General features: G+C 43.8%; 2 protein-coding genes across 2 annotated transcripts in view; one reads left to right on the top strand and one right to left on the bottom strand.

Moving 5' to 3' along the window:
- LOC101350828 (maltase-glucoamylase, intestinal) overlaps positions 1-25,959 on the top strand; it is a 250,622-nt gene that overhangs the window by 111,443 nt on the left and 113,220 nt on the right. The window lies entirely within an intron of this gene.
- TAS2R38 (taste 2 receptor member 38) lies at positions 12,241-13,613 on the bottom strand. Its single transcript, XM_012557316.2, is given in 2 exon segments — positions 12,241-12,680; positions 12,683-13,613. Coding segments are annotated over 2 exon segments (990 nt in total). The 5' UTR covers positions 13,233-13,613.

The following is a 25,959-nucleotide window of genomic DNA, read 5'->3' as shown; positions in this document are numbered from 1 at the left end:
ATTAAGAATGATGTTGGCCACTGGTTTTGCATAGATACCCTTTATTATGTTGAGAAATTTCCCTTCTATACCTATTTTATTGAGAGTTTTTATCAGGAATTGGTGTTGGACTTTGTCAAATGCCTTTTCTGTATCAATTAAGATGATCATGTGATTCTTTTCTTTCGTTTTATTTATGTGGTGGATTACATTGATTGATTTTCTAATGTTGAACCATCCTTGCATACCTGTTATAATCCTACTTGGTCGTGGAATAGCACCGTCTTTTACGAGTTCATTTTACAGTTCTGTCTCAGCTCCTCTTCTCCTGTGAGCAAGTGCTCAAACAAAAACACACTCTCTCTCTCCCCATGGAAGAGAGGCTGCAAAGGGGTGGCCTGCATTTTGCATTCTGTGTGCAGCTGTATTTTGTTCAATCCATTCAGCATTAAAAAAAAAATTGCATCCATATTTTGAAATTTGGGAGATTTCATCAGATATCCAGGTATCTACAAGACCTGACACTACCTAGCAGAGATTCCCACTGGATGGACATTGGCTAGAACAGGGGTCAGGGCTCACCCTGTCACCAGTGTCCCCACCTCAATGGGAGAATCCAGTCACCACTTACCATCATGCCCGCAAAGCTGTTTTTTCTTAGAGACATAGTTGTTTGAACTCATGCCTCTATTGAAAGAGGGAACCAAAAGGTAGGATGTGGGGACCATGTGGTTCCAGAATAGTAGAGGAGAACATAGTCCTTTGTGAAAAGTCAGTTATATTTGTATGTATTGAAAATGCAAAATGTGTCTTTGCCAATCAGGGATGAGAAGGCAGAAGGGGACAGGAAAGCTGGTAATGGGGAATTCAATTCCAGAAAGGGGGGGTGTTGATATGTCATGGGGTTGGCAACCAATGTCACAAAACAATATGTGTATTAATTGTTTCACGAGAAACTGATTTTCTCTGTAAACCATCATCTAAAGTACAACTAAAAAAAAAGAAAAAAAAGTGTCTTTGCCGAAAAAGACAGCTTCAAAAAATTAAAGAACTACAACTGTTACATAGAAAAGACACACAATGAAAACTTTACTAGCTGAAGGAACTAGGATTTCCACAGGGTTAATTTCTGAATGCAAGTAAAAGACGCCGTAGTGAAAAAAATGTCATAAAAACTTTTACAGACGATGAATTTCTGAAAGACTGTCTATGGAGTGAAGCAAAAATTATATGACTTACACAGAATTAAACATTCACAAATATATCCCAGCCAGAAATACTGTTGCTCAGAAGATTGAGAATGGCTGAGAACTTTCTAGAGAAAAACTACATAATCTGTGATGTTTTCTATTACAGCTGTTCAAAGCAAAGATATAAATAATAATTCCAGCAAGTTAGAATACTGTCTTGTAGTATTGATGAAAAATTTTATATAACCATTGAATGTATTAAAATGGTGCCCATAGCATAACATCAAGAAATAACTTATTTTTGTGTACTAAGAAGAGCCTTGTGGAACAGTGAGATTAGTGATGTGACTCGAGAGAAATTCTGTGATGGTGCTTGTTAAGGTCAGACGTGTAGATGAACTTAAAGCTGTTGAGGGAACATTTCTCAATGGCGAGGAGCTGAAGTCTGCTGCATCATTCACCAGGAAGCACAGTGTGCTAAAATACTCATGGATGTGGTCATTCACACAATATACCAGACATGCCCCAATGTCTGGAACCTCGGAGTATTCAATATTTTCAATGATGAGTTGGATTCACAACTCGATATTCTGTTGTCCTCCAAGCACACGCTAAACGACATTTGTTGTTATCAGGCGCCGTCAAGTGTGTTCCGACCCTATGTACAAAGGAACGAAACACTACCCGGTCCTGCGCCATCCTCACAATCGTGCTTGAGCCCACTGTTGCAGCCACTGTGTCAATCCATCTTGTCGAGGGTCTTCTTCTTTTTCGCTGACCCTCTGCTTTACCAAGCGTGATGTCCTTTTCCAGGGACTGGTCCCTCCTGATAACATGTCCACAGTATGTGAGATGAAGTCTCACCATCCTTACTTCTAATGTGCATTCTGGCTGTACTTCTTCCAAGACAGCATTAGAAATGAACAAAAGGAATACAGACAAGCCCCCCTCCCGCCCCCAAAAGAAAGAAACCCACTGCTGTTGAGTCAATTCTGACTCATAGTGACCCTATAGGACAGAGTAGGACTGCCCCATGGAGTTTCTAAGGAGCACCTGGTGGATTTGAACTGCCAACCTTTTGGTTAGCAGCTGTAGCTCTTAACCACTGCACCACCAGGGTTTCCAGCACAGACACAGAAAGTTTAAAATAGGCGCTATTTCACTGACTCTGCGATGCACGTTCTTGTTGTACCATGGTGGCTTGCGTGTTGCTGTGATGCTGGAAGCTGTGCCACCAGTATTTCACATACCAGCAGGGTCACCCATGGTGGACAGGTTTCAACAGAGCTTCTAGGCTAAGACAGACTAGGAAGAAAGGCCTGGCAATCTACTTCTGGAAATTAGACAAAGAAAACCTTATGGATCACAAGAAAATATTTTCTGATTTGCTTACTCTAGACATGTCATCTGGAAGAATCAATCAATGAAGGAGGACATCCTGTTTGGTGAAGTAGAAGACCAGTGAGGGTGGGGGTGACCCTCAGTGAGACGGATTGGCACAATAGCTTCGACGACGAACTTGAACATCCTGGTGTTAGTGAGGATGGTGCAGGGGTGGGCAACATTTTGTTCTGTTGTACGAAAGGCACCAGGAGTTGAAGTTGACTCCACAGAGTCTATCTTGCCCCCTCTATTCCTTTCTCTCTTAATGTATCTTTTTATTTATCTTCTGTGAAATATGATAGTAAGAGAATACTATGAACAAATTTAAGCCATTGAAATTTTAAACTTAGACAAAATAAATACCTATACAAATATAGTATACGAAAATTGACTCAAGAAATAGAAAACCTGGAATGCTTTTGCTACAAGTTAGTCTGAAGATTTAGGAAGACTTGTAAAGCATAAGCTGCAAGAAAGTTTTATTTTTAAGTGGCAATTTCTGTGTTGTTAGAATTAAGTTTGAAATCACTTTTGGGGAAGATGATTCCTTGGTTTTAGAAAACCTTCTGAATTGGCCAGATACACAATTATAAAGGCAAGACCCATACATTTTATGGTGGTGGTTGGTGCCAAGTGGTGAATTCACTGCGCTGAAGCTGCATAAGCTATGAGTTTCATCATTTTGTTTGGTAATGGATATTATGTATAATACACCACCAAAGTTAGATTTCAGAGAATTCACTCCCCCCGCTTCTTTTTTGAGTGAAGAAATACTTTTTCCTTTAGATGTTTCCATAGTGTTGTGGCCCATAAACCAGTGGTTTACAAACTCAAATATCCACAAAGGCCTGCAAATTAATGTGACGAATGAAGTGAACCAGGTATAAAGAAAACACCTGTCAGAACTATAATGAAAGTTCTAATTTTTACTGAATTGAGCTCATTCACACAAGCATGTCTGGTATTGGAGATGTTTTAAATTCATTGAGAAACACAGACTGAAAATTGAAAATGTTTAATTATTAAATCACATTTTCATAATTTTATATGCCTCTGATTTAGAATCAGAAATCTAATAGTTTTTCTTCCACAGGTTACAATTTCTGGCGCGTATTGTGCATTGTGATGTTTGGTATAGAAGTTCGCCTGAGTCCTTTAGCTATCAGTGGTATTTGATTGCATTCTTCTTCATGACAGCAATTAGTTGTTTTTGAGTATAGGTTTTTCTAAATACAAACAGAATCTTTGTCCAATAGTTGTGAAATCAGAGAACATATGCTAGAATTTAATTTTTTATTTATTATAATCTTAGATATTTATTTCATGTCATCTTTTTCACTTCTGAAAACTAATGTTGGTGTAAGAAAGTAGACTAGATTATTTCTTGCTAAATAAGTTTTCCAAAAACAGAGTTTTTCTAGGCAAAAGAGATTGCAGCTATACAATTGTGTATCTACCTGTGAGTGCCCTGGTTGAGAAATAGTCAAAGTGGTTAGATGCACGTAAGGTCTTAGAAGAAGTACAACTGGAATGCACCTTAGAAGTGAGGATGGTGAGACTTCAGCTTTCTTACTTTGGACACACCATCAGGAAAGACCAACCAGTCTCTAGAAAGGGACATTATGTTTGGGAAAGTAGAGGATCAGCAAAAATGAGGAAAATGAGATGCATTGACACAAGCGTCTCAACAATGTGCTCAACCATACCAACAAATCATGAAGATGGCGCAGGACCAGGCAGTGTTTCATTCTGTTATACATAAGGTCAGTAGATCCTGGGTGGAGACCATGGTTAAATGCTGGACCACTAGCGGAAAGGTTGGCAGTTCAAACCCACTCAGAGGCACCTTGGAAGTAAGGCCTGGTGACCTGCTTCTGAAAGGTCACAGCCGTGAAAACTGTAGGGGGTGCAGTTCTGCTCTGCACACCTGGGATCACCGTGAGTTCAGAATAGACCCGACAGCAACTAACAACAGCAATAATATCAAACAAACGGAGCCATGGCTTTGATTCAATCCTTAAAAAAATGTGTATCATGAACTATTTCCGGTCTACAAACAAATATAAAGGATGTAGAAACTTTTGAAATGGTATAACTTTGGCTATGTATATTTTCACCAAAAAAAAAAAAAAGTCCTCCAAGGTCGAGAAGGGAGAGTATTGACCTGTCATGGGGTTGTTAACCAGTGTCATAAAACCATATGTGTACTGACTGTTTAATGAGAAACTATTCTGTAAACCTTCATCTAAAGTACAATAAAAAAAATTAAAAAAAATATAAAGGATAATATAATAACCACCGCCTATATCCCCATTTCCTAACCTAAAAACATTACAATATAGCTGAAATTCCTGTTGTATTACTCACCGATCATACTCCTCTTTTCTTTCATCAGCAGCAACCACTCTCCTGAATTTGGTGTTTATAATTTTTGTACAATTCTTCCTACTTTTACCACACACCTATGTAGCCCCATATAATATGTGGTGGTGGTTTGCCGGTATTTAGCTTTATGTAAATGGAATCATACTGTATAAATTCTCTTAAAACCTACTTTTTTGTTCAACAATATATTTGCCAGATCATCCACGTTCAATTTCTCCGTGGTGCAGTATACCATCATATGACTATATCACAGTTAATTTATGCATTCACCCATGAATAGATATTTTGGTGCTTCAAACTTGGTCATTGTTGGAGCTGAGATGCGAAACAACGGGACCTGGTGGCTCCAGAACCCCGGTGCTTCCCACTGACTACCCTATCCTGATAAGGCAGAGGTGGTTCAGTGGTAGAATTCTTGCCTTCCCTGCTGGAGACGGACCTATGCTTGATTCCTAGCCAATGTGCCTCAAGCACAGCCACCACCCATCTGTCAGTGGAGGCTTGTGTGTTGCTATGATACTGAACAGGCTTCAGTGGAACTTCCAGACTAAGACGGACTAGGAAGAAAGGCTTGGTGATCTACTTCTGAAAATCAGCCAGTGAAAACCCTGTGGTTCGTAACGGTCTGATCAGCAACTGATCATGGGGGATGGTGTAGGATCTGGCAGTGTTTTGTTCTGTTGTCCATGGGGTTGCTATGAGTTAGGGGCCTACAACAACGACCCTAACCAGAATTGACTTGTCACCCTGAAATTTCACATCCTAGAAGCAGAGTCCGTGGAGAAGGACATCATGCTGGGTAAAGCAGAGAGTCCGCGAAAAAGACGAAGACCCTCAACGAGATGGATTAACACAGTGGCTGCAACAATGGGCTAAGGCGTAACAACCATTGTGAGGATGGCGCAGGACTGGGCAGTGTTTCATTCTGTTGTGCACAGGGTCACTATGAGTTGGAACCTGCTCAACGGCACCTAACAATAACAGAAGTAAAGAGAAGTGAGATAAAGCATCTGTATCTGATATTCAAAGTCAGTGTCTGAAGATCCAAGTGGAAAGTGAAAGCTAAAATGTGCAGTGGGAAACCCTAGGTTTATTCCAAACTAAACCCTGTGTGTAAGCAGTTGCTCAGTTCCATCAGGTGTTCAGACAATCCTTTGTAGACCCTGAGAATCACCTCCTCCAGAGAGTCCCACCAGTCATTTCAGTAGTCAGTCTGAGGATGGAGCCCTTGGACTGACTCTGGAATCCGTAAAGTTTATAGATGGGTGGTTAGTTTCCCAAGTTCTCTTTGGAATGTGTGTATGTGTAGGCATGATTCCACTTGTGGAGGTGTTCACTACCTCTTTGCTCAGAATGGGGGATGCCTGTGGGCCTGACCTGTGTCTGTAACCTGAGAGAGACCAGCCTCAGCAAAACAATGAAGCAGATGCTCTCTTAGTTTCCTGGGGCTGCTGTAACAAATTTTCACAAATTAGGTGGCTTAAAACAACAGGAATGTATTCTGTCAAAGTTCTGGAGACCAGAAGTACAAAATCAAGATGTCTGCTGGGCCTGTCTGCTGGGCCACGCTCCCTTTGGAGCCTATAGGGAGAATTCATTCCTTTTCTGTCTAATTTCTGGTGGCTGTTGGCATTCTTTGACTTGTGGTAACATCACTCCAACCTCTGCTTCAGTGGGCACATTGCCTCCTCCTTTTCTGTCTGTATTAAGTCTCCTTCTCCTTTCTCTGATAAGGACATGCCATTGGATTTAGGGCCTGTCTTAGTCTTGGTTCTGTAGAGGAGCAAAACCAGTGAGACATATATATATATGTCTATCATTACTTAAATTACTTAGAAAGAAAGAGAGATGTACTTCAAGGAAACGGTTCATGCTATTGTGGGGTGGCAAGTCCCAAATCTGTAGGTCAGACTGCAGGCTAGAGACCTCAGCTGGCTCACGGGATTGTGGGGGCTGGTGATTCCAAAATCTGCAGGTCAGGCAGCAGGTTGGAGACTTCTGTAGCCTTATGTCCCAGTAGCCAGAGGTCAGGCAAGGAGAAGAGTGCAGGCTCGAGAGAGTTTTGCCAGAACATCCATTTATATGCTGGGGCAGGCCACGCCCTAAGGAAACTCCCCCTTTCAACTGATTGGCTGATCCCATCAGATCCCATCATAGAAAATGATTCTATTTTGTTAGTATGGAAGAGCAACCAGTTCAGAATCTGCCAAACCACTGAGAATCACAGCCCAGCCAAGTTGACACATAATGTTAACTATCACGAGGCCCATCAGGATAAGCCAGATTGACCTTCTCATCTCAAGACCCTTAATTACGTTTGCAAAGACCCTTTTTCCCAACCAAGTCATAGAAATCAGGTTCCAGGAATTAGGACACAGACATATCTTTTTTGGGGGGATATAATTCAGCCCACTACAGATATACTTTGTAATCAACAGTTCTCCTTTTTCACTTTCCCCACCTCCACTTTTGGCCTGGATGCTCTGGCACTCAGAGCCTATGTGCTGCAGGACCAAGAGGAGAGATCCTAGGGGATAAGCAGGATTTGGGGGGCCCCGATATAAAAGTATGTAGGGCCTTCATTGTATAGAAGAGCATAGGCTTGACAGCTGTACCATCCCCTCCTCTCCCCCACCTCCTTTTAAGCACAACATCTTCTGAGGTAGTATTTAAGTAAGCAGCATCATTACATAAATATACCTTCATGTAAACGTAATCACATGTTAAATATGTCTTGCAAACAAAATGGGCCAAGTAGAAGACAATGTATTGTGAAAGAGGCTCCAGCAATAATCTACTTCCTAGATCCTGGGTGACTGTTCACCTATTTTGGATCACTGAAGTTGTTGTTATGTGCCGTTGAGTCCGTTCTGACTCTTAGCAATCCTATGCACAACAAAGCAAAACACTGCCTGGTCCTGTGCCATCCTCACAGTCGTTGTTATGCTTGAGCCCATTGTTGCAGCCACTGTGTCAGTCCATCTCATGAGGGTCTTCCTCTTTTTCGCTGACCCTCTACTTTACCAAGCATGATGTCCTTCTCCAGGGACTGGTCCCTCCTGATAACATGTCCAAAGTATGTGAGGTGTAGTCTCACTATCCTTGCTTCTAATGAGCATTCTAGTTGTACTTCTTCCAAGGCAGATATGTTCGTTCTTTTGGCAGTCCATGGTATCTTCAATATTCTTCGCCAGCACCACAATTCAAAGGCATTAATTCTTCTTTGGTCTTCCTTATTCAACTTCAGGCTTAAGCATGCATATGAGGCAACTGAAAACACCATGGCTTAGGTCAGGTGCACCTTAGTTTTCAAGGTGACATCTCCGACACTAAAGTTATTCTTCCATTGTTGAGATCTCACCCTGAGTCTGAGCTAGGACATTCTAAGAATAAATCTTTTTCCTGATCCACAGCTAACTTATGTGGTTATTTCTTCTCTAGATGTCTGATCATGGACTTACTTGTCCCATTTATGTGCTTTTGTACCACGCATTGTATCATAACTCTTTTGGTTGCAAGTGTTGCAATTTAATTCAAATGAATTTAGGCATAGTTGAAATATCTTGACTCATGAACTATGCTGAAAGGTTGTGCAGTGAAACAAAAGCAGAACAATGATGCTGCTGGGTGGACTTCTGGAATGTTGGGAACCAAATAAAGCCAGGTTTCATCATATGCACCTCTTGCCTTAGCTCATTTCTGCTGGGGATAGGAGATATGGCGGGGAACAGAGCTGTGGGTAGCTGCTGGATTTCATGCCTTATGACTCTTTTTTTTTTTTTTTTTTGGATGAGGTTAGAGAAATTCCAAGAATGGACTTTGGCGAGCCTGGGATGTACCCACTAAATATAGTCAGGAAAAGAATCATGGAACACACCCTGGCTGGAGTAGGAGGAGGAAGTTACCTTTAGAGAAGGTGGTTGTTCTCAGAAGAAGGAAGGTGCTGGGAAAGCCAAAAAAAAGAAAGACAAGAAGAAGTCCAATGCAACCATCCTCACTGTCTCTGGCCCACTTGCTCCTAGAACTCCTCCATTCTTTCCAGCATTTTTACTTTACCTTAATCCTAACTCAAAGATACCTTTTTCAGTCTAGTCTCTCTTTTGATGACCACAAAGTCATTTCTAGTTCTAATCTTTAACCTGAATTTTAGTTCTTCGTTTCCAAAAATCTGCTGGTGTTCTCCACCTAGACAACATGAAGTCAACCCAGTTATAATAATCCCCAAACCATATTTACCATTTCCGCCACACTCAGACCAACTTCCTCTCTTAACTTCATTTTGGTTAGTGATTACATCACATTGCAACTCGCTCACATGCTGAGATCCTCCTTGATTCTTCTTTCTCTACCAACTGCCATATTAAGACATTAGTTGAGGATGTTTTTCAACATCTCCCTCATATCTATTCCACCTTCTCCATTTCTACTACCCCCATACTGGTCCAAATCATTACATTTGGAGTGCGAATGGCTCAAGCTCCCTGTCTTCTCCCCTTCACATCAAACCAACACAATGCCATTAGAGAAATATTTATAAAATCACTGCTGTAATCATATCACTTCCTTCTTTAAGGTTCTGTTATAACGAAAACAACACCAGTTGCCGCTGAGTCAATTCCAACTCAGGATAACCCGTGTGCGTCAGAATAGAACTGTACTCCATAGGGTTGTCAGTGGCTGATTTTTTTTGGAAGTAGGTTGCCTGACCTTGCTTCAGAGGCACCTGTGAGTGAACTTGAACCTCCCACCTTTTGGTCGGCAGCCGAGCACATAACCTTTTGCACCTGCCAGGGACTCTAGTACAATGAAAAAGCCTCAACTCTTGAGTTTGGCTCTATAACCTGAACTTTACTTACCTATACAGAACATGCCATGCTTATTCCCCCCTCTAGGCCATTGTCCTGCCATTTCACTTAAGCTCTGACCTGAACCCTAGTCGTGCTTTATGCCGATAGTTTTGGCACTTAATTCCAGGCAGCCTCTTATCATTACTTAAATGTGTCATACATGTTTGTGTGTCTCCTCCAACTAAGTTATACGATTCTACTATAAACAGATCATGTTTTATTATTCTTTGCACCTTAGAGCTAACTTGATTCTCCAGGTCTACTCAATTGCAATCCCCCTGCTGCTCTGCACACTTCTTCCCCCAAGGTATTTCTTGTTAACTACTTGAATATATAAAGCTCGAGGGAGAAACTCCTTGTGAAATGTTTTATTAAGAAAACTTTAAAGAGATTCACCTGGAAAACAAAAATAGGCTTGGAATGGCACTTGAGTCTACTCCAGATGAGTCCCAGTGTGGGCTGATTTGGTCTCAGGTGGAGGAGTGACCCAGACCGGGGGCAGCTGGTACAAAGGTCAACAAGTCTAGGTGTTCAAAACACTGGGTACATCTTCATGCTGAGGCCTTCCCCAGTGGGGACTTCTCCACAGGGAGGGCCCTCCAAAGAGGTCAGTGCTAATCATTTTACTGAAATAAGGATCAGAATAAGACTAGAGGTCTAAGAGTTTGCATTCAGAATGTGGTCTAGCCTCAGACTTAGGTGATGGGTAAAGTATTAGCATAGATCATCTCTGAGGGCCCCCTCAGTCTGGTATTCAGTTAGGTTTCCAAGATATGGCTTGAGGATGAATGACGTTGGCATGGAAATTAGACTTTAGTACCAAATTGGCCAGAACACATGGTAAAATTAGGCTTCCCCTTGGATCAGGGTTCAAGATTGTAGGAAGATTCCCTCCCTTGAAATACATGGGCAGAAAAAAATCAAAAGAGAGAAAGAAAATATTTTTTTAAAAAGTTAGAAATAGGAAAAAAATAACACTTCAATGACCTCATATTAGTTTCCTCTCCAACTTTTGGACCAGCTGATGTCACCGAGGCTCTTGGGGTCTAACTTGTGAAATGTAGGAATGACGTTGGGGAGGTAGATGAGTTGCGAAACGCCTCTGGGGGCGTTGGAAACAAACTCCAAATAGGGTCAGTGCAAAGACACTTACACCCAGGTACATCATAGTCACATTTCTGAAAACCAAAAAAAAAAAAAAGAAAAAGTCTTCCAAACCCATAGAAAACGGGCACATTGTGTGTAGGAGAACAGCGAGAGAAGCGAGGACTAACTTTTCACCAGAAAAAATTGGAGTTAAGAACATAATGGAGTGACATCTTTAAAATGATAAAAGAAAAAAATGTCAACAGTATTCTATATCTAGCAAAAATATCTTTCAAGAATGATGTTTCAATAAAGACATTTTCATGTACACAAAAAAACTGAGAGAGGATGTAGCCAGCAGACTTGTACTACACAAAACGATAAAGAAAAATTTTCTGACTGAAGGGAAATGACGTGAGATAGAAAAACTTTGATCTACAGGAAGGACTGGAGAGTACCAGAATGGTAAATAAGTGGGCAAGTGCAAACAGCTATCTTTTTTCTTCTCTTAATTTCTTTAAAAAATAACAGACAGTTTAAAGTAAAATTTATAACATTTTATTGTGGGGTTTACAATTAATGCAGATGTAAAATACATGACAAACATGGGATAAGGGATGGGGGATGGTGGTAATTGCATTTGACATGAAGTGGTACAATATTAACTCTAAATAGACGGTGATAAGGATTGATACTGTCATCCCTAGAGCAACTACTAAAAATTTAATGAGAAGAGGTATAGCTAAGACACCATGAGAAGATTTAAAATAAAATACTAAAAGAGTTTTATAATCAAAAAAGAAGGCAAGAAAGAATAAACAGAGGAACAAAAACTAATGGGACAAATGAAAAAAAAAAAATGCCAAAATGGTAGACCTAAATCCAGCCATATAAAAGAACATTCTACTTGCCTGAATTCTTCTTAGAAGTAAGGATGGTGTGACTTGGTCTCATATATTTTGGACATGTTATCAGGAGGGATCAGTCCCTGGAGAAGCACATCATGCTTGGTAAAGAAGTAGAGGGTCAGTGAAAAAGAGGACGACCCTAAACAATATAGATTGACACAGTGGTTGCAACAATGAGCTCAAATATAGCAATGACTGAGAGGAGGGCACAGGACCGAGCAACGTTTTGTTCTCCTGGCGTGAGGTTGCTATGAGTTGGAACCGACTCGATGGCATCTAACAACAACTACTTGCCTAGGCCATGCAGAGAGTTATAATTGTTTTATTCTTCTATGGGTGAGTCCATTGTTGTAAAGTGGAGAGACTCCCCATTATGTTTTAGGGAAGAAATTGGAACAGGTTCTGAAGACTTCATGAAGAATCAGAGGTATGTCCACAAAGAAGCCCTTTTCGTGCCCGTGCTCAGCACAGCACCTGGGGATCTGCCTTGTGCTCAGCCCTTACCTTTAGGCTTCTCTGCATCCAGAGTAGAATGGTCTCCACAGCCCTTCTCAGCTTGCTGCTGCCAGAGATCAGGATGATCGAATGACCAGAGGGACAAACTGCCATGGCCGCAACACAAACCATGAGCCCTATCTTGTTCTGCCACAGCATCATTAAGGGCACCGAGAGGAGGGCAGTGCAGAATGCCACCACATAGAAGCAGAGGAGGGAGATGAGCAACTTGAGAGCTTTGATGTGAGCCTCCAGGCTGGGACCGCAAGAGCCACTGGCATTGGCCCTCATTGTCCTCATGTGCCTCCCCAGTGAGACAATCAGCAGCCCTGAAGAGGCCAGAAAACAGAGGAAAGGGAGGATGGACCCCAGATTGCAGTAGAGGAAGGAATAAAAGGAATGGATCTTTGCATCCCCTTTTTTGTACTATTCACGAGTAGCACAGTTGTGACCATGAAGCAAGATCTGCTGGTGAAGTTCCACAAACAGAGGAACATGCAGGCACAGGAGAAAAGAATAAACACCAGCAGCACCTGGGGGATCTTCCTGGAGAACCTAGGAGCCATGCAAAGCAGGGTAGTGTGGGATATGTGGACAATCTTGGAGCAGTAAAGGATGCTGAGGCAGGTGGCGAACCAGAGGCTGACTTGATTGGTGACCATCCAGAGAAAAAGGTTGGTCTGGTAGCTACGGCTCAATGGGGCCTTCATCTGTTGGAAGTTGGTGAGCTGAATGGTGTCCAGAAACAGGAACCCATGCAGGAATAGCCGGGTGATGCTGAGACTCAGCAACACCAGGTCGCAGCTGCTCAGCGGCCGCCTCTTCACCACGTCCCAGAAGTTCAACAGGAAGATGAAGGCGTTGGCCAGGACCCCCACTGCAAATTCCAGGATCGAAAGTAACAGAAATACACTCTTGACCTCACAGGGCACAGTTATAACAGGGGTCAGAGTCAACATGGTGTCTCTTCTCTAGTTGGTGGATGGTCTTACACTCAGATGCCACATGGCAGAGAAGGTAAATGTGCAATCTGAGCTAGGACCGTCCATGCACAAAGCTTTCTTGCTTGGTCTATCCCAAATGAGGCACAAACAAAGTTCTGACAGGCAGCCTAGAGGAATGTTGTTGCTGTACAAGATATCTTTGATACACACAAGGACTCATTGTTAGAAGTGGAAAACTGATGACTTCACCTCTTGGCTGGAACAGAAACTTCTAACAAACTCAAGGGTTCTTTGTGTTACAGTCTCCCCAGAAGGCCTCAGCACAGCATCGGGGATGCAAACAAAAGAGAGTTTCAATTTCCCTATCCTAGTTTTTCATGTCCACCTGGACTGGTTGGATGGAGAGGAGAGAAGCATTTGCTTATGGATTACAAGGACGCTGGCAGCAGGCAAAGTAGATATTGTTGGTGGACAAGGTTTTGGAATGGTGTCTCTTTCCATTTGCATGCCTTCTATCTCCTCTGAGGCATCACTCTTATCATTGGTACTGTTTTAATATGGACAAGAGCCCGGTTTCCCCTGCGGCACGCATGTCTGACTGCAGGTTGAGTTGTTATTGCCAAAGGTTTTGTTCAACCATCTTTATTTTGCCAGGTGCTGTGCTTGGCAAGAGGAGCATTAACATGAACAAGACCAGCACTCTGCCAAGAAGGGAGAGAAGAAAGTGGTTAATCTTGCCTGGGTTATGGCGGACACTCTTAACTGCTCTCCCTACTTCCCACACCTCCACTGCCTCACTCCCATGTCCCACAAAGCAACTATAGTGATCATTAAAACACAACTCAGATCATGCCATTCCTGTGCTCAAATCATCCAGGGGTGCCCATCTCATCAGAACAAAGCCAAGTCCTTACAATGGCCACAGGGTCCTCTGTAATCAGAGCCCTGTTCCTTCTCAGATGTCTTCTGGGGTACTTGCTCCCTCTGTCTGTCTACTCCAGCCACACTGACCATGCTCCGAGAACTCACCAAGCACATTCCCACCCCAGGTCATTACCATAGCTCTTCTGGTTCTCTCTGTCTGGAATGCTCCTCGCTACACACTCCTATGCTTCACTTTGTTCCAATCTACTCTCAAAAGTTACCTTGTCAGAGAGAGCTTCTCTGACCACCCGATAAATGACCCCCTTGCCCCATCTTGGGTGCTACTGTCACACTTAAAACAACAAACAAATAGTTGCTGTTGAGTCAACTCCAACTCATGGTGACCCATGTGTGTCAGAGTAGAACTCCCCCATAGGGTTTTCAGTGGCTGTAATCTTATGGAAGCAGATTGTCTTAGTTATCTAGTGCTGCTGTAACAGAAATACCGCAAGTGGATGGCTTTAACAAAGAGAAATTTATTCTGTCACAGTCTAGGAGGGTAGAAGTCTGAATTCAGGACACCAGCTCCAGGGGAAGGCTTTCTGTCTCCTGGCTCTGGGAGAAAGTCCTTGTCATCAATCTTCCCGTGGTCTAGTAGCTTCTCATCGCAGGGACCCCAGGTCCAAAGGACGAGTTCTGCTCCTGGCTCTGCTTTCTTAGTGGTAGGAGGTCACCCATCTCTCTGCTCACTTCTGTCTTTCATATCTCAAAAGAGATTGACTCAAGATACAACCTAGTCTTGTATATTGAGTCCTGCTTCATTAACAGAATTGCTTCTAATCCTGCCTCATTAACGTCATAGAGGTTAGAATTTACAACACATAGGATAATCACTTCAGATCACAAAATGGTGGATAACGACACAATTCTGGGAATCATGGCCTAGCCAAGTTGACACACGTTTTTGGGAGACACAATTCAATCCATAACACATATTGCCAAGACTTTCTTTCGAGGTGCTTCTGAGTGGGTTTGAACAGTCAACCTTTCAGTTAGTAGTCAAGCACTTAACAGTTTGCATCACCCAGGGACTCCTGATTAACCTGTTGTATATTCCTGCATATATTAAATGTTCATCTCCTTTATCCACCCTAACCACACTAAAAATGTTAAGTTTCATGAGGACACATCGTAGGTAGTCAATATTTTTTGTATGAATGAAATTGTTGCAAATGAAGCATTTAGTAGTCTATAGCATCTCACGGATTACATCTAGGACGTTCTTTCACATTTCTAGAGATTATATTCTAATGTTGTTGTTGTTAGGTGCCATCGAGTCGGTTCTGACTCATAGTGATCTCATGTACAATAGAATGAAACACTGCCTGGTCCTTAGCCATCCTTACTGTTGATATGTTTGAGTCCATTGCTGCAGCCACTGTGTAGTCCATCTCGTTAAGGGTCTTTCTCTTTTTCGCTGCCCCTTTACTTTACCAAGCATGATGTCCTTTTCCAGGAACTGATAACATGTCCTGTTAACATGTCCATAGTATGTGAGACAAAGTCTCACCATCCTCACTTCTAAGGAGCATTCTGGCTGGACTTCTTCCAAGACAGATTTGTTCCTTCTTCTGGAAGTCCATGGTATATTCAATATTCTTCACCAACAGCATAATTCAAAGGCATCAATTCCTCTTTGATCTTCCTTATTCATTGTCTAGCTTTCGCATAAATATGAAGTGATTGCAAATATCATGGCTTGAGTTAGGCACACCTTAGTCCTCAAAGTGACATTTTTGCTTTTTAACACTTTAAAGAGGTCTTTTGCAGGAGATTTAGCAATGTAACGCGTCCTTTGATTTCTTGACTGCTGCTTCCCTGGGTGTTGATTGTGGATCCAAGTAAAATGAAATCCTTGACAACTCCAAATCTTTTCTTTGTTTATCATGATTTTGCTTATTGGTCTAGTTGTGAGGATTTTTGTTTTCTTTATGTTGAGGTGTAATCCATACTGAAGGCTGTGGTCTTTGCTCTTCATTAGTAAGTGCTTCAAGTTCTCTTCACTTTCAGCAAGCAAGGTTGATTCATGTGCATGTCGCAGGTTGTTAATGAGTCTTCCTCCAGTCCTGATGCTGCTTTCTTTTTCATATAGTCTAGCTTCTTGGATTATTTGCTCAACATACAGACTGAATACGTATGGTAAAGGATACAACCCATATGCAAACCTTTTCTGATTTTAATCCATGTAGCATACCATTGTTCTGTTCAGACCACTGCCTCTTAGTCTACGTACAAGTTCCTCATGAGCACAATTAAGTGTTCTGGAATTCCCATTCTTCGTAATGTTATCCATAATTTGCTATGAGCCACAAAGTTGAATGCCTTTGCATAGTTAATAAAACACAGGTTAACATGTTTGGCTGTAATTTCTGAAATCCAGCTTTCTCCCCTTTTAAACATTTCCATAAATTTAGTGAACTCTGGCCTTCTGGCATCTCTATTTCTCCTTGATCTCTAAAGGAATACAGACTGATTTCATGATCGCATCTACACACTCTGTGAACATTCTGGCTAGTCGCTCGTCTGAGTTTGAGCACCGACACCATTCAGAGACAAGATGACATTTCCCCTGGGTCTGGGGTATCTTTTACAAACACTTAGAAACGTTTTGACTTTTTCAGTTCTTTTATTGTTGCCCTTCATGCTTATTCACTCCCGCATTCATTTTGAGGAACGAATGAGGATGAAAGGAAAGGAGAAGTTGATGGTTCTGCCTTTGGGTCACTGTCTGTTCTATGATTCAGTTTCCTCTAAATGATGGGGCACCCCCACCCTGGCTCTGCCACCCACTCTCTTTGTGACCTTGGCAAATGGTTGAGCCTCCCTCTGCCTAGATCTTGTCTTTGTGGTGGAGGGTTGTGAGGACGACTTGAATGGACTCAGGTGACGTGCTTGGTATTAGGCTTAGCACATGGTGTCCATTCAATGAATGCCAGCTGTTATGACCAGGGCTCTATCATGTTTCTCCTTCATGTTCATATTGTCCCCTCTACTGCATATTCAAAGTTTTCCTTAACCCGAGAGCTTCTTGTGCTCCCCGTTTGTTTCCGTAGACCCCTCCTCTTTGTCTTTTTCATGTTTTTTTCTACTACAGCTCCTTTACTTATCAGTAATGTGACATAAATCAGTGATTACTAAACTACTGTCTTCCATTTTATTCTGAATTGTGGATGCACAGATATTCACACAGTCCTTCACGTACATACTCACATAGCAGCGATGCTGTATTTAATTCATTGCATTTGTGGCCACCTTGTTTGGGTCACTCATTCTTACAGAATGCCAGACACTACAACACGAGTTCTGTACTTTCAACTGAAACTGTTTTTCCCCTTCTCTTAACCACACCAACTGGTAGTGTTGTGCCACAGGTGGTTAGGAAAGGTGCCTCTTTCCTGGAGTGTCCAGATGGAAGCAGCCTGCTCCACTGTACAAGCAGAGATATGAAACCAAAGAGTTATAACCTTTTAGATCGAGGTTATAAGGTTTTATATCAAGAATCAGTAAGATCATTGATCTATGTCATACCCCACGGTAATGTTTCAATAATTAGGGCTCTTCGAGAGAGGAATAGCATAGCCCTCATTGATAGCCCTCCTAGGCATTTGATTTATGGTCACAGGTGTTTGGAACTATGTAAACAATCTACCGTGTGGGTAGTCTTTAGCAACTGACTGTTTTCTGAAAACTGATTCACCCCCGAAGCAAAGAACGGCTTAATTAATCACAGTGCTAATGAGAGCAGTAGGAGCGACAACTTCACTTCATCGGATGTAATCCAAAACCTGCCCGTCACTTGGACTCCGCAAATAAATAGACATTAAAACCTCCAAAAAGTATATAAATTTGTGTTTGGAGTTTTGCTGCCATTTATTTTTGGAAATTGGAATTGAATACTTTGAGTCGATGTTTTTTAATTGCTATTGGTTAGCTTGGCACAGCACACTGTTACTAGTGACATCAAAGCTTGTTGCAGTAGGATGTTTTGCTGAAGTGTCTGCAGTGACTAGATAGATGGATATGGTCAATAGTATTTATTAAGAACAAATATGTTCCAGTTTTTGTGATGGAAACTGGAGACATGCAGGTAAACAAAGGGGCAGAAGAAGAACTGAAGGAGTGTGGAGGAAGAGCGTCGCCCTCAGATGGGGAGAAGGGAGTTGGTCAGAGAAGGCTTTGTGGAGGACTTGACGTCAAGTCTGAGCCTCAGGATGAGTGAGAGACTCCTTGTTATGGAACATGTGGAGTCATCTTAGTAGGAAGTGTCACCCTAAAATTTAGCAACAAGATGAGCAACAATCTAATATAGCAGAGCCCAACAAATATCAGATGCAATGAATGACTTTAGCTACTGCACATTCTACAGATGAAGTGATACTATTGTCAGAAGACTTAAATTTTGTTGTTGATTTTGTTTTGTTGTTGGTGCATGACTTTGGAGACCCTGTGTGTTGGCCGTAGTCTTTATGGAAGCAGATCTCAGGGCCTGTATCGTCTGTGGTAATTCTGGGTTTGAACTACTAACCTTTTGGTTACCAGCCAAGTGCGAACTGTTTGTGCCACCCAAGGACCTTAGAAGACTTAAATTTTGATAAATAAATTGTACTTGGTTTAAAATGCTGAACTTTGGTATAAATCATACTTTGGGATTACAATCTTTAAAAAGATATAGAGACCTATAACTATTATGTATGTGTAGATAAGTGTGTGTGTGTGTGTGTGTGTGTGTGTACATGTGTGTATATGGAGCCCTGGTGGTGTAGTGGTTAAGTGTTCAGCTGCTAACCGAAAGGTCAGCGGTTCAAATCCACCAGCTGATCCTTGGAAACACTATGGGATAGTTCTACTCTGTCCTATAGGGTTGCTGTGAGTTGGAATCGACTTGACAGCAATAAGTTTGGTTTGATTTTATATATATATATACACACACACACACACACACACACACACATATACACACATATATATAGTATTACAAAAATAATGTGTGCCTTCTACATTTGTTTGCTAGCCGCACCTTCCCCACTGAGAGGTGGTTTCGTAAGCGTGATATGCTAATTTTTTCACAGCAACATGTAAAAAAATTGGCATGGCAGCACTTATGAAAATACTTCACTGGGGGAGGGTGCGGCTGGCAAACAAATGTAGTAGGCGGGTGTTATTTGAGTAAGATATGGTATATGATCATGATCGATAGATGATAGATATATGATAGAAGATAGATGACAGATAGATGATAGATGACAGATAGATAGATCGATAGACAGACAGCTAAACAGAAAGAAGTCACGGTTGAGATCGTTTTCCTGCACCACAGTCCCCTCACTGCCTCATTAGAGAATGCTTTCAGGATCATAGACGGTGATGAAAACAGATTACAAAATCCTAAAAGGCAGAGACATGATGCGGCCCTCTTCTTATGTGATGCTCTCAACACGCTACAAAGGTTGGCAGAGCAGAATTGCCTCTACTCTTGGGATATTACATGCATACACACACGCACGCTCACACAGGAAGCACTGGAAGAGACAGGAGAGTGCTTCTGGAGAAGATTCAGTGAACCTAAGAGTTAAGTGAGCAGAGCACTTCTCTCTTGGGGTTCCCTTTGGGGGAGAGGGGGGTGCTGTGCTAACAGTCCCAGGGAAGCCTGGTGTGTTCGAGCAGAGCGGAAGCCCTGAAGGCAGGCAGCTTGCTGCAGTGCCTCAGCAGGGCAGAGACTACCCTGCCATGTGGACAGAAGGAGCAGGCAGGGGTGCTGACATCCCAGTCCCCTGCGAGTAGGGACCTAGTACAAGAGTGACTCCTGCTCTGGGACACTGCAAGATGAGCCTACAGGTCCAGCGCTGGGCTGTTGGGGTGGCTGCTCTGTAACCTGGGAATGGGGGTACATGTGGGAGGGGCTAGAAGGAAGTCCTCTGAAATGTGCAGGCTGGGTAAGGCTCAGCATTGACAAAGAAAACCTGTGCTTCAGTCCCATGAGCCCACTGCCCAGTTGAGGCCTCTGCCTAATTCTGACAGAGACAAGGCAGCTCTCTGGCCTTCAGGGGACTCACTGAGGCCATGGTAATGATGATGACGACGACGATGATGATGATGCCAATGACGATGATGATGATGTTGATGACAATGACGATGATGATGATGACAATGGTGATGTTGATGACAATGGTGATGTTGATGACAATGGTGATGACAAGGACGATGACGACGACAATGATGATGATGACAATGATGATGATGACAATGATGATGATGATGACAATGACGATGACGATGACAATGACGATAACAATGACGACGATGATGATGCCAATGATGACAATGATGATGACGATGATGTTGATGACAATGGTGATGACAAGGATGATGATGATGACAATGACAACGATGACGATGATGTTGATGACAATGGTGATGACAGTGATGACGATGACAGTGACGACGATGATGACTATGATGACATAGATGACAATGGTGATGTTGATGACAATGCAGATGACAATGATGATGACGATGACAATGATGACGATGATATCATGACGATGATGACGATGATGTTGATGACAATGGTGATGTTGATGACAATGGTGATGTTGACAACAATGGTGATGACAATGATGATGATGCCAGTGATGATGATGATGATGACAATGATGTTGATGACAGTGGTGATGACAATGATGATGATGATGACAATGACGATGACGATGATGATGCCAGTGACAATGATGATGATGATGACAATGATGATGTTGATGACAATGGTGATGACAATGATGATGATGATGACAATGATGATGTTGAAGACGATAATGATGATGGTGTTGATGGTGACAACAATGACAATGGTACTGTCAAGGCCAGCAGAGAAGTGACCGTGGGTGCAGTCAGACAGCATCCTGCTTACAGAAGCTCCCCCCCGACTCCCCTCTCTGTGTGGGCTGTACAGATGGAGAAGGACCTGGCCTGGAGAACTGGGAGGGTCATCCTGGCAAGAGAAAGCCTGAGATTGAGATTATAAAGTGGACTGTGGCAGAAACTTCAACAATTGGGTTGTGTTCCACAAACAACTAAATTGGTTTAATTTTAAAACTGGCAATGGGTCAATTTGCTATGGGCATATTGGGTTCAAGGTCAAGGAAGTATGTGCATTTTGGAGGACAAAGTGAGCTCCAGGTTCGACCATCACTGAGCTGAGGTGGCTCCTCAATCATCGCTCCTACCTCGCAACCCGAAACTAGAAATGAAGCAGAAGGTGGAGGTGGAAGGGGGGCAGGGGGAGCCAGGGGGGCCTGGGGAATTATGAGAGACCGCCAGGGGCCATGAGGAAACGGGCAACTCATGTGTTAAGGAAAGAGGCCAGGGTGATTTAGAGGGAGATAGACCCCACACTCCTTCAGTAGCAGCATTAGCCAAACAAACAATACGATGTCAACGGGGCAGAGAACTTGGTAGGAAATAGACACTGGGAGCCTCCAGTGGGAGGGGTTATTCTACAAAGGGCTAAGGGGGTGGTGGGAGCGCTCAGAGGAATCAGCACCAGGAGGAGGAGGAGCTTGGTGCTCTGTAGGACAGGGCAGGCTGGGCAGGGCTCCTAGAAACCCACCCTTGACTGGCTTCCTCAACTTCTGCCAGCCCCCATCCCAATCGGGGGCTTGCTTCAGGTCTCACCACCTGAGGGGTGGTGTTAGTTGCCATCCAGTTGGCTCCGACTCATGACAGCCCCATGGACACCAGAACAAAACATTGTCTGCTCCTACACCATCTTCATGATCCTTGGCATGCTTAAGTCCATTGTTGTGGCCACTGTGTATTTTGAGTGCCTTCCGACCTAGGGGGCTCATCTTCCAGCACTGTATCAAACAATGTCCTGTTGTGTTCCATAGGGTTTTCCTTGGCTGATTTTCAGAAGTACATCACCAGGCCTTTCCTCCTAGTCTATCTTAGTGTGGAAGCTCCTCTGAAACCTGTCCACTATGGGTGACCCTGCTTGTATTTGAAAGACTGGTGGCATAGCTTCCAGCATCACAGCAACATGCAGGCCACCACAGTACAACAGACGGACAGACGGTGGTGGCCCCTGTGGGTAGCAGGAGACAGGGAAGGCCGTGCGAGATGGGACAAAGGACAAGCCACCTGCCCTCAGGGATTGTGGCACTGAGGATGGGTCCCCGTGTCACCAACCTCTGCAAATAATCAGAAGAGGAAAAGGCGCAGTGAATGGAGGGTCCTGTGACCACCACCCCTTCCCTGGAGTCCAGACCGCCTGCTCCCTGGACTGCCTGCCATACTTAGGGCATGCACTAAGTCGTACCAGACCATAGCGGGCCTGGCTCCTGCCTGTCGGGGGCTCGCCCTGAGGGCACCTACTCCTGCAATAAGGGACACCCTGTGCTATAGGGGAGCCCTGGTGGTGCAGTGGTTAAGAGTTTGGCTGTTTGAATCTACCAGCTGCTCCTTGGAAACTCTGTCTTATAGGGTTGCTACAAGTTGGAATCGACTCAACAGCAATGAGTTTGGTTTTTGGTGTGTGATAGGATCCCTGTGAGTTGGAATTGACTCAAGGCAATGGTTTTGGTTTTTGGTGTGCTATAGGGTTGCTATGAGTCGGCACTGGGTTTGATTTTTTGGTTTGTGTTTCACACAATCGGCATTCTAGACTCCACTTGGTGGCGATGGCAGGTGAATATCCTTTGACCTCACAATTACTCTGTGAAGAAGGCAATGCCCCATCCATTTCACTGATGAGAAAGTGGAGTTTCAGGAAAGTAAACTGCTTAAACATTAATTTTGGCCAAGGAAACTAGCCAAAAGAGTGAGGAGCCAGGATTCTGACTCTAGGTATTCTGAGTTCCCCTCCGCTTCTCTTTGCTCTAAGGCTGGCTATAATTCAGGCACAGGGTGGAGGGGAGTCTTGGTAAGATACCTGGTAACGCTCTGTCCGACCTCAGCCCTATCTGATCGGGCTTATTTGGGGAGGTGGCGATTGAGTGCTTGTGACCCTGTCTGGGTAGGGGAGGGGGTTAGGGTTAGGGAGAGGTTAGGGTTAGGGAGAGAATTATGTCCCCCAAAAAATGTGTATATCAATTTGGCTGGGCCATGATTCCCAGAATTGTGTGGTTGGCCTCCATTTGTGATTGTAATTTTATGTTAAAGAGGATTAGGGTGGGATTGTAACACCACCTTTACCCAGGTCACATCCCTGATCCAATGTAAAGGGAGTTTCCCTCGGTGTGGCCTGCACCACCTTTTATCTCTCAAGAGATGAAAGGAAAGCAAGCAGAGAGTTGGGGAGGACCTCATACCATCAAGAAAGCAGTGCCAGGAACAGAGGGTGTCCTTTGGACCGGGGTCCCTGCGCAGAGAAGTGCCTAGTCCAGGGGAACACCGAAGAGAAGAAGGCCGACAGAGAGAGAAAGCCTTCCCCTGGTGCTGACACCCTGAATTTGGACTTTTAGCCTACTTTATTGTGAAGAAATCAATTTCTCTTTGTTAAAACCAAAAAGAAAAAAAAAAATCAGCCAATGAAAACCCTATGGATCATAATGATCCGATGATGGGGATGGTGCAGGACTGGGCAGTGTTTCATTCCATTGCGCATGGAATTGCCACCAATCAAGGGCCAACTCAGTGGCAGCTAGCAACAACAACAGAGTCAACAGACAGAATTACTCTGTAAAATTGCAAGGAGAGCTTCTACACTCCTACTTTCAATTTCTGTACTTATTTATTTCTTTGGGGACCGGCAACAGCAGGTTTGTGGTCACACTTGGGGTGGAACATCCGAGAGGACACTGACCAACTTGGGGAAGAGTTGGCTTGTAATAGAGCTGGCTCTTAACCAGAGACTTTGTGAACTTGGACTGAGAAAATATTTGCATATGTCTTCTTTGTCAGCCTCTACCTGAGATTTAGCGTGTCTTGTAAGTATAAAGTTAGGTCACAAATCACGCAGCGTTACCTGTCCCTATGACTTAGGCTCCAGGAAAGATTAGATTTTCATATCATATGCTTAAGATAATCTCAAAATATTGTTTATACTTGTCCCTGTTTTGAAACTGCACAGCTATTAGACCTGCTGCTAGATGGGGTTAGTTAATACATTATTAAAGAAGCACATGTATTACCATAGGTATGTGCTGTTGTTGTTAGGTGCTGTCGAGTCAATTCCGGCTCATGGCGACCCCCTGTGACAGAGTAGAACTGCCCCATACGGTTTCCTAGGCTGTAATCTTTATGGGAGCAGATCGCCAGCCGGTCTAGCTCTAGCAGAGCTGCTGGGTGGGTTGGAACAGCCAACCTTTCAGTTAGCAGCCGAGCGCTTAACCTAAAAAAATATTGTAGTAACCGTATGTCATTGTAATTGGTTTCCTTTGTAATCTTGTGTATCTTATTTCTTGCACTTAAAAACGTTATTCTAAGAGGCAGGGGCCCATCGGGGTCACCAGACCACCAAAGGGTTTCCATAGCACAAAAAAGCTCAAGACCACCTTTTCCAGAGGCAAGAAAAGAGGAGCAGTGCTGTGAGAACAGTTTCCTTCAAGCACAAATCAGCAGATTGGGCCACTAAGGGTAATCGGTCCCTGAGAGATTAGGGGTCACCGGGAGAGGGGGCTGTCCTGGAGCCCCGGGGTGGTGATTTGCCCCATTGTTCCCAGATGTACTCAGTCCTGCCTTCTCTCCCCAGGCCCCAGGGTCTCCTCCTCACCACATCCAGTGCCTGCGGGGGTGGAGGGGGTCGGGGGTCACTCCTTGCTCCCGGGTCGTGGGGATGTTCTCTAAGAGGAAGATCAGGATTACTCATTAACTAGCAATTCTGGCCCGGGGATTAAAGCTGGGCGGTGTTTGGCATCCGAAAGCATTAGCGTTGTCTTGATGGGCCTGTTTCCAGCCTGATAAGCAGTTAGGTGGCTGTGGCCACTTTACTAGGACCTTGCTTCTCACACGTTCTGCTGGGCCATTCTTCCGAGGGTGTGAAGTAGCGGCCGGGCAGTGAGGTAGGTTCCTGAGCTCTGGTGGTTCATTTGTGGGTGTAGACATGAGTGTGCCCATGTATGTGGTTCCATGCTGATCTCCTTTAGTCAAAATGCCCTTGTGAATTTGCTCAACACAGACAAATATCAACAGCAAACCAAAGACGATCACGGAATTGCACGCACGTAAGGCGAACCCCAGTTCATTCATCCTTTGCTGGTGGTGGTGGTGGGGTGGAGTTATGGACTCCCCCGGACCCTGGCTGCAGCGGCCAGACCAACAAGCAGAGCCTGAGCATCTGCGTGCTGGTGTGAGGAGTGATTTAACACTGGGGGAAGGCAGGAGGCAGAGACCACTTCTGATGCCAGAGAGGAGGGGGGAAGGAGGGGAGGGAGTTAGGATTTGGGAGTGAGACTAGGGTACTGAGGATACACCGTGTAAGGGGGAGGGGTTGTAGTTGAGGAGTGGTGAATCTCAGTCAGGAAACTGAGGAAACTCTTGCTTTCCTATTGAGTTTCCTGTCCTGATCACATGAAGGACTGTATTCGAGAGTGTAAGGGTGTGTGTATGTAGGGTCTGGATACGTGAGTGGTTTGTGTGCAGTTGGGGGTTCTAGAGATTTCACGTGGAGTCTGGAAGGAGGCGTTAACAGGAAAGAAGCAGTACCTGGGGACAGTGGAGTGTGAGGTAAAGTGGGGTGCCCGCGAGTCGGGAGGACAGGCGGACAGTCAGTGTGAGGTAGAGTAGGGGGGCGGGGAGCGGGAGGACAGGCGGATGGTCAGTGTGAGAGAGTAAGGGGCCGGGGGAGCGGGAGGACAGGCGGACGGTCAGTGTGAGGTAGAGT

The sequence above is a fragment of the Trichechus manatus genome, unplaced genomic scaffold, assembly GCF_000243295.1.
Source record: "Trichechus manatus latirostris isolate Lorelei unplaced genomic scaffold, TriManLat1.0 scaffold00093, whole genome shotgun sequence".
Lineage (NCBI taxonomy): Eukaryota > Metazoa > Chordata > Mammalia > Sirenia > Trichechidae > Trichechus > Trichechus manatus.
This window is presented reverse-complemented; position numbering and strand designations above follow the sequence as displayed.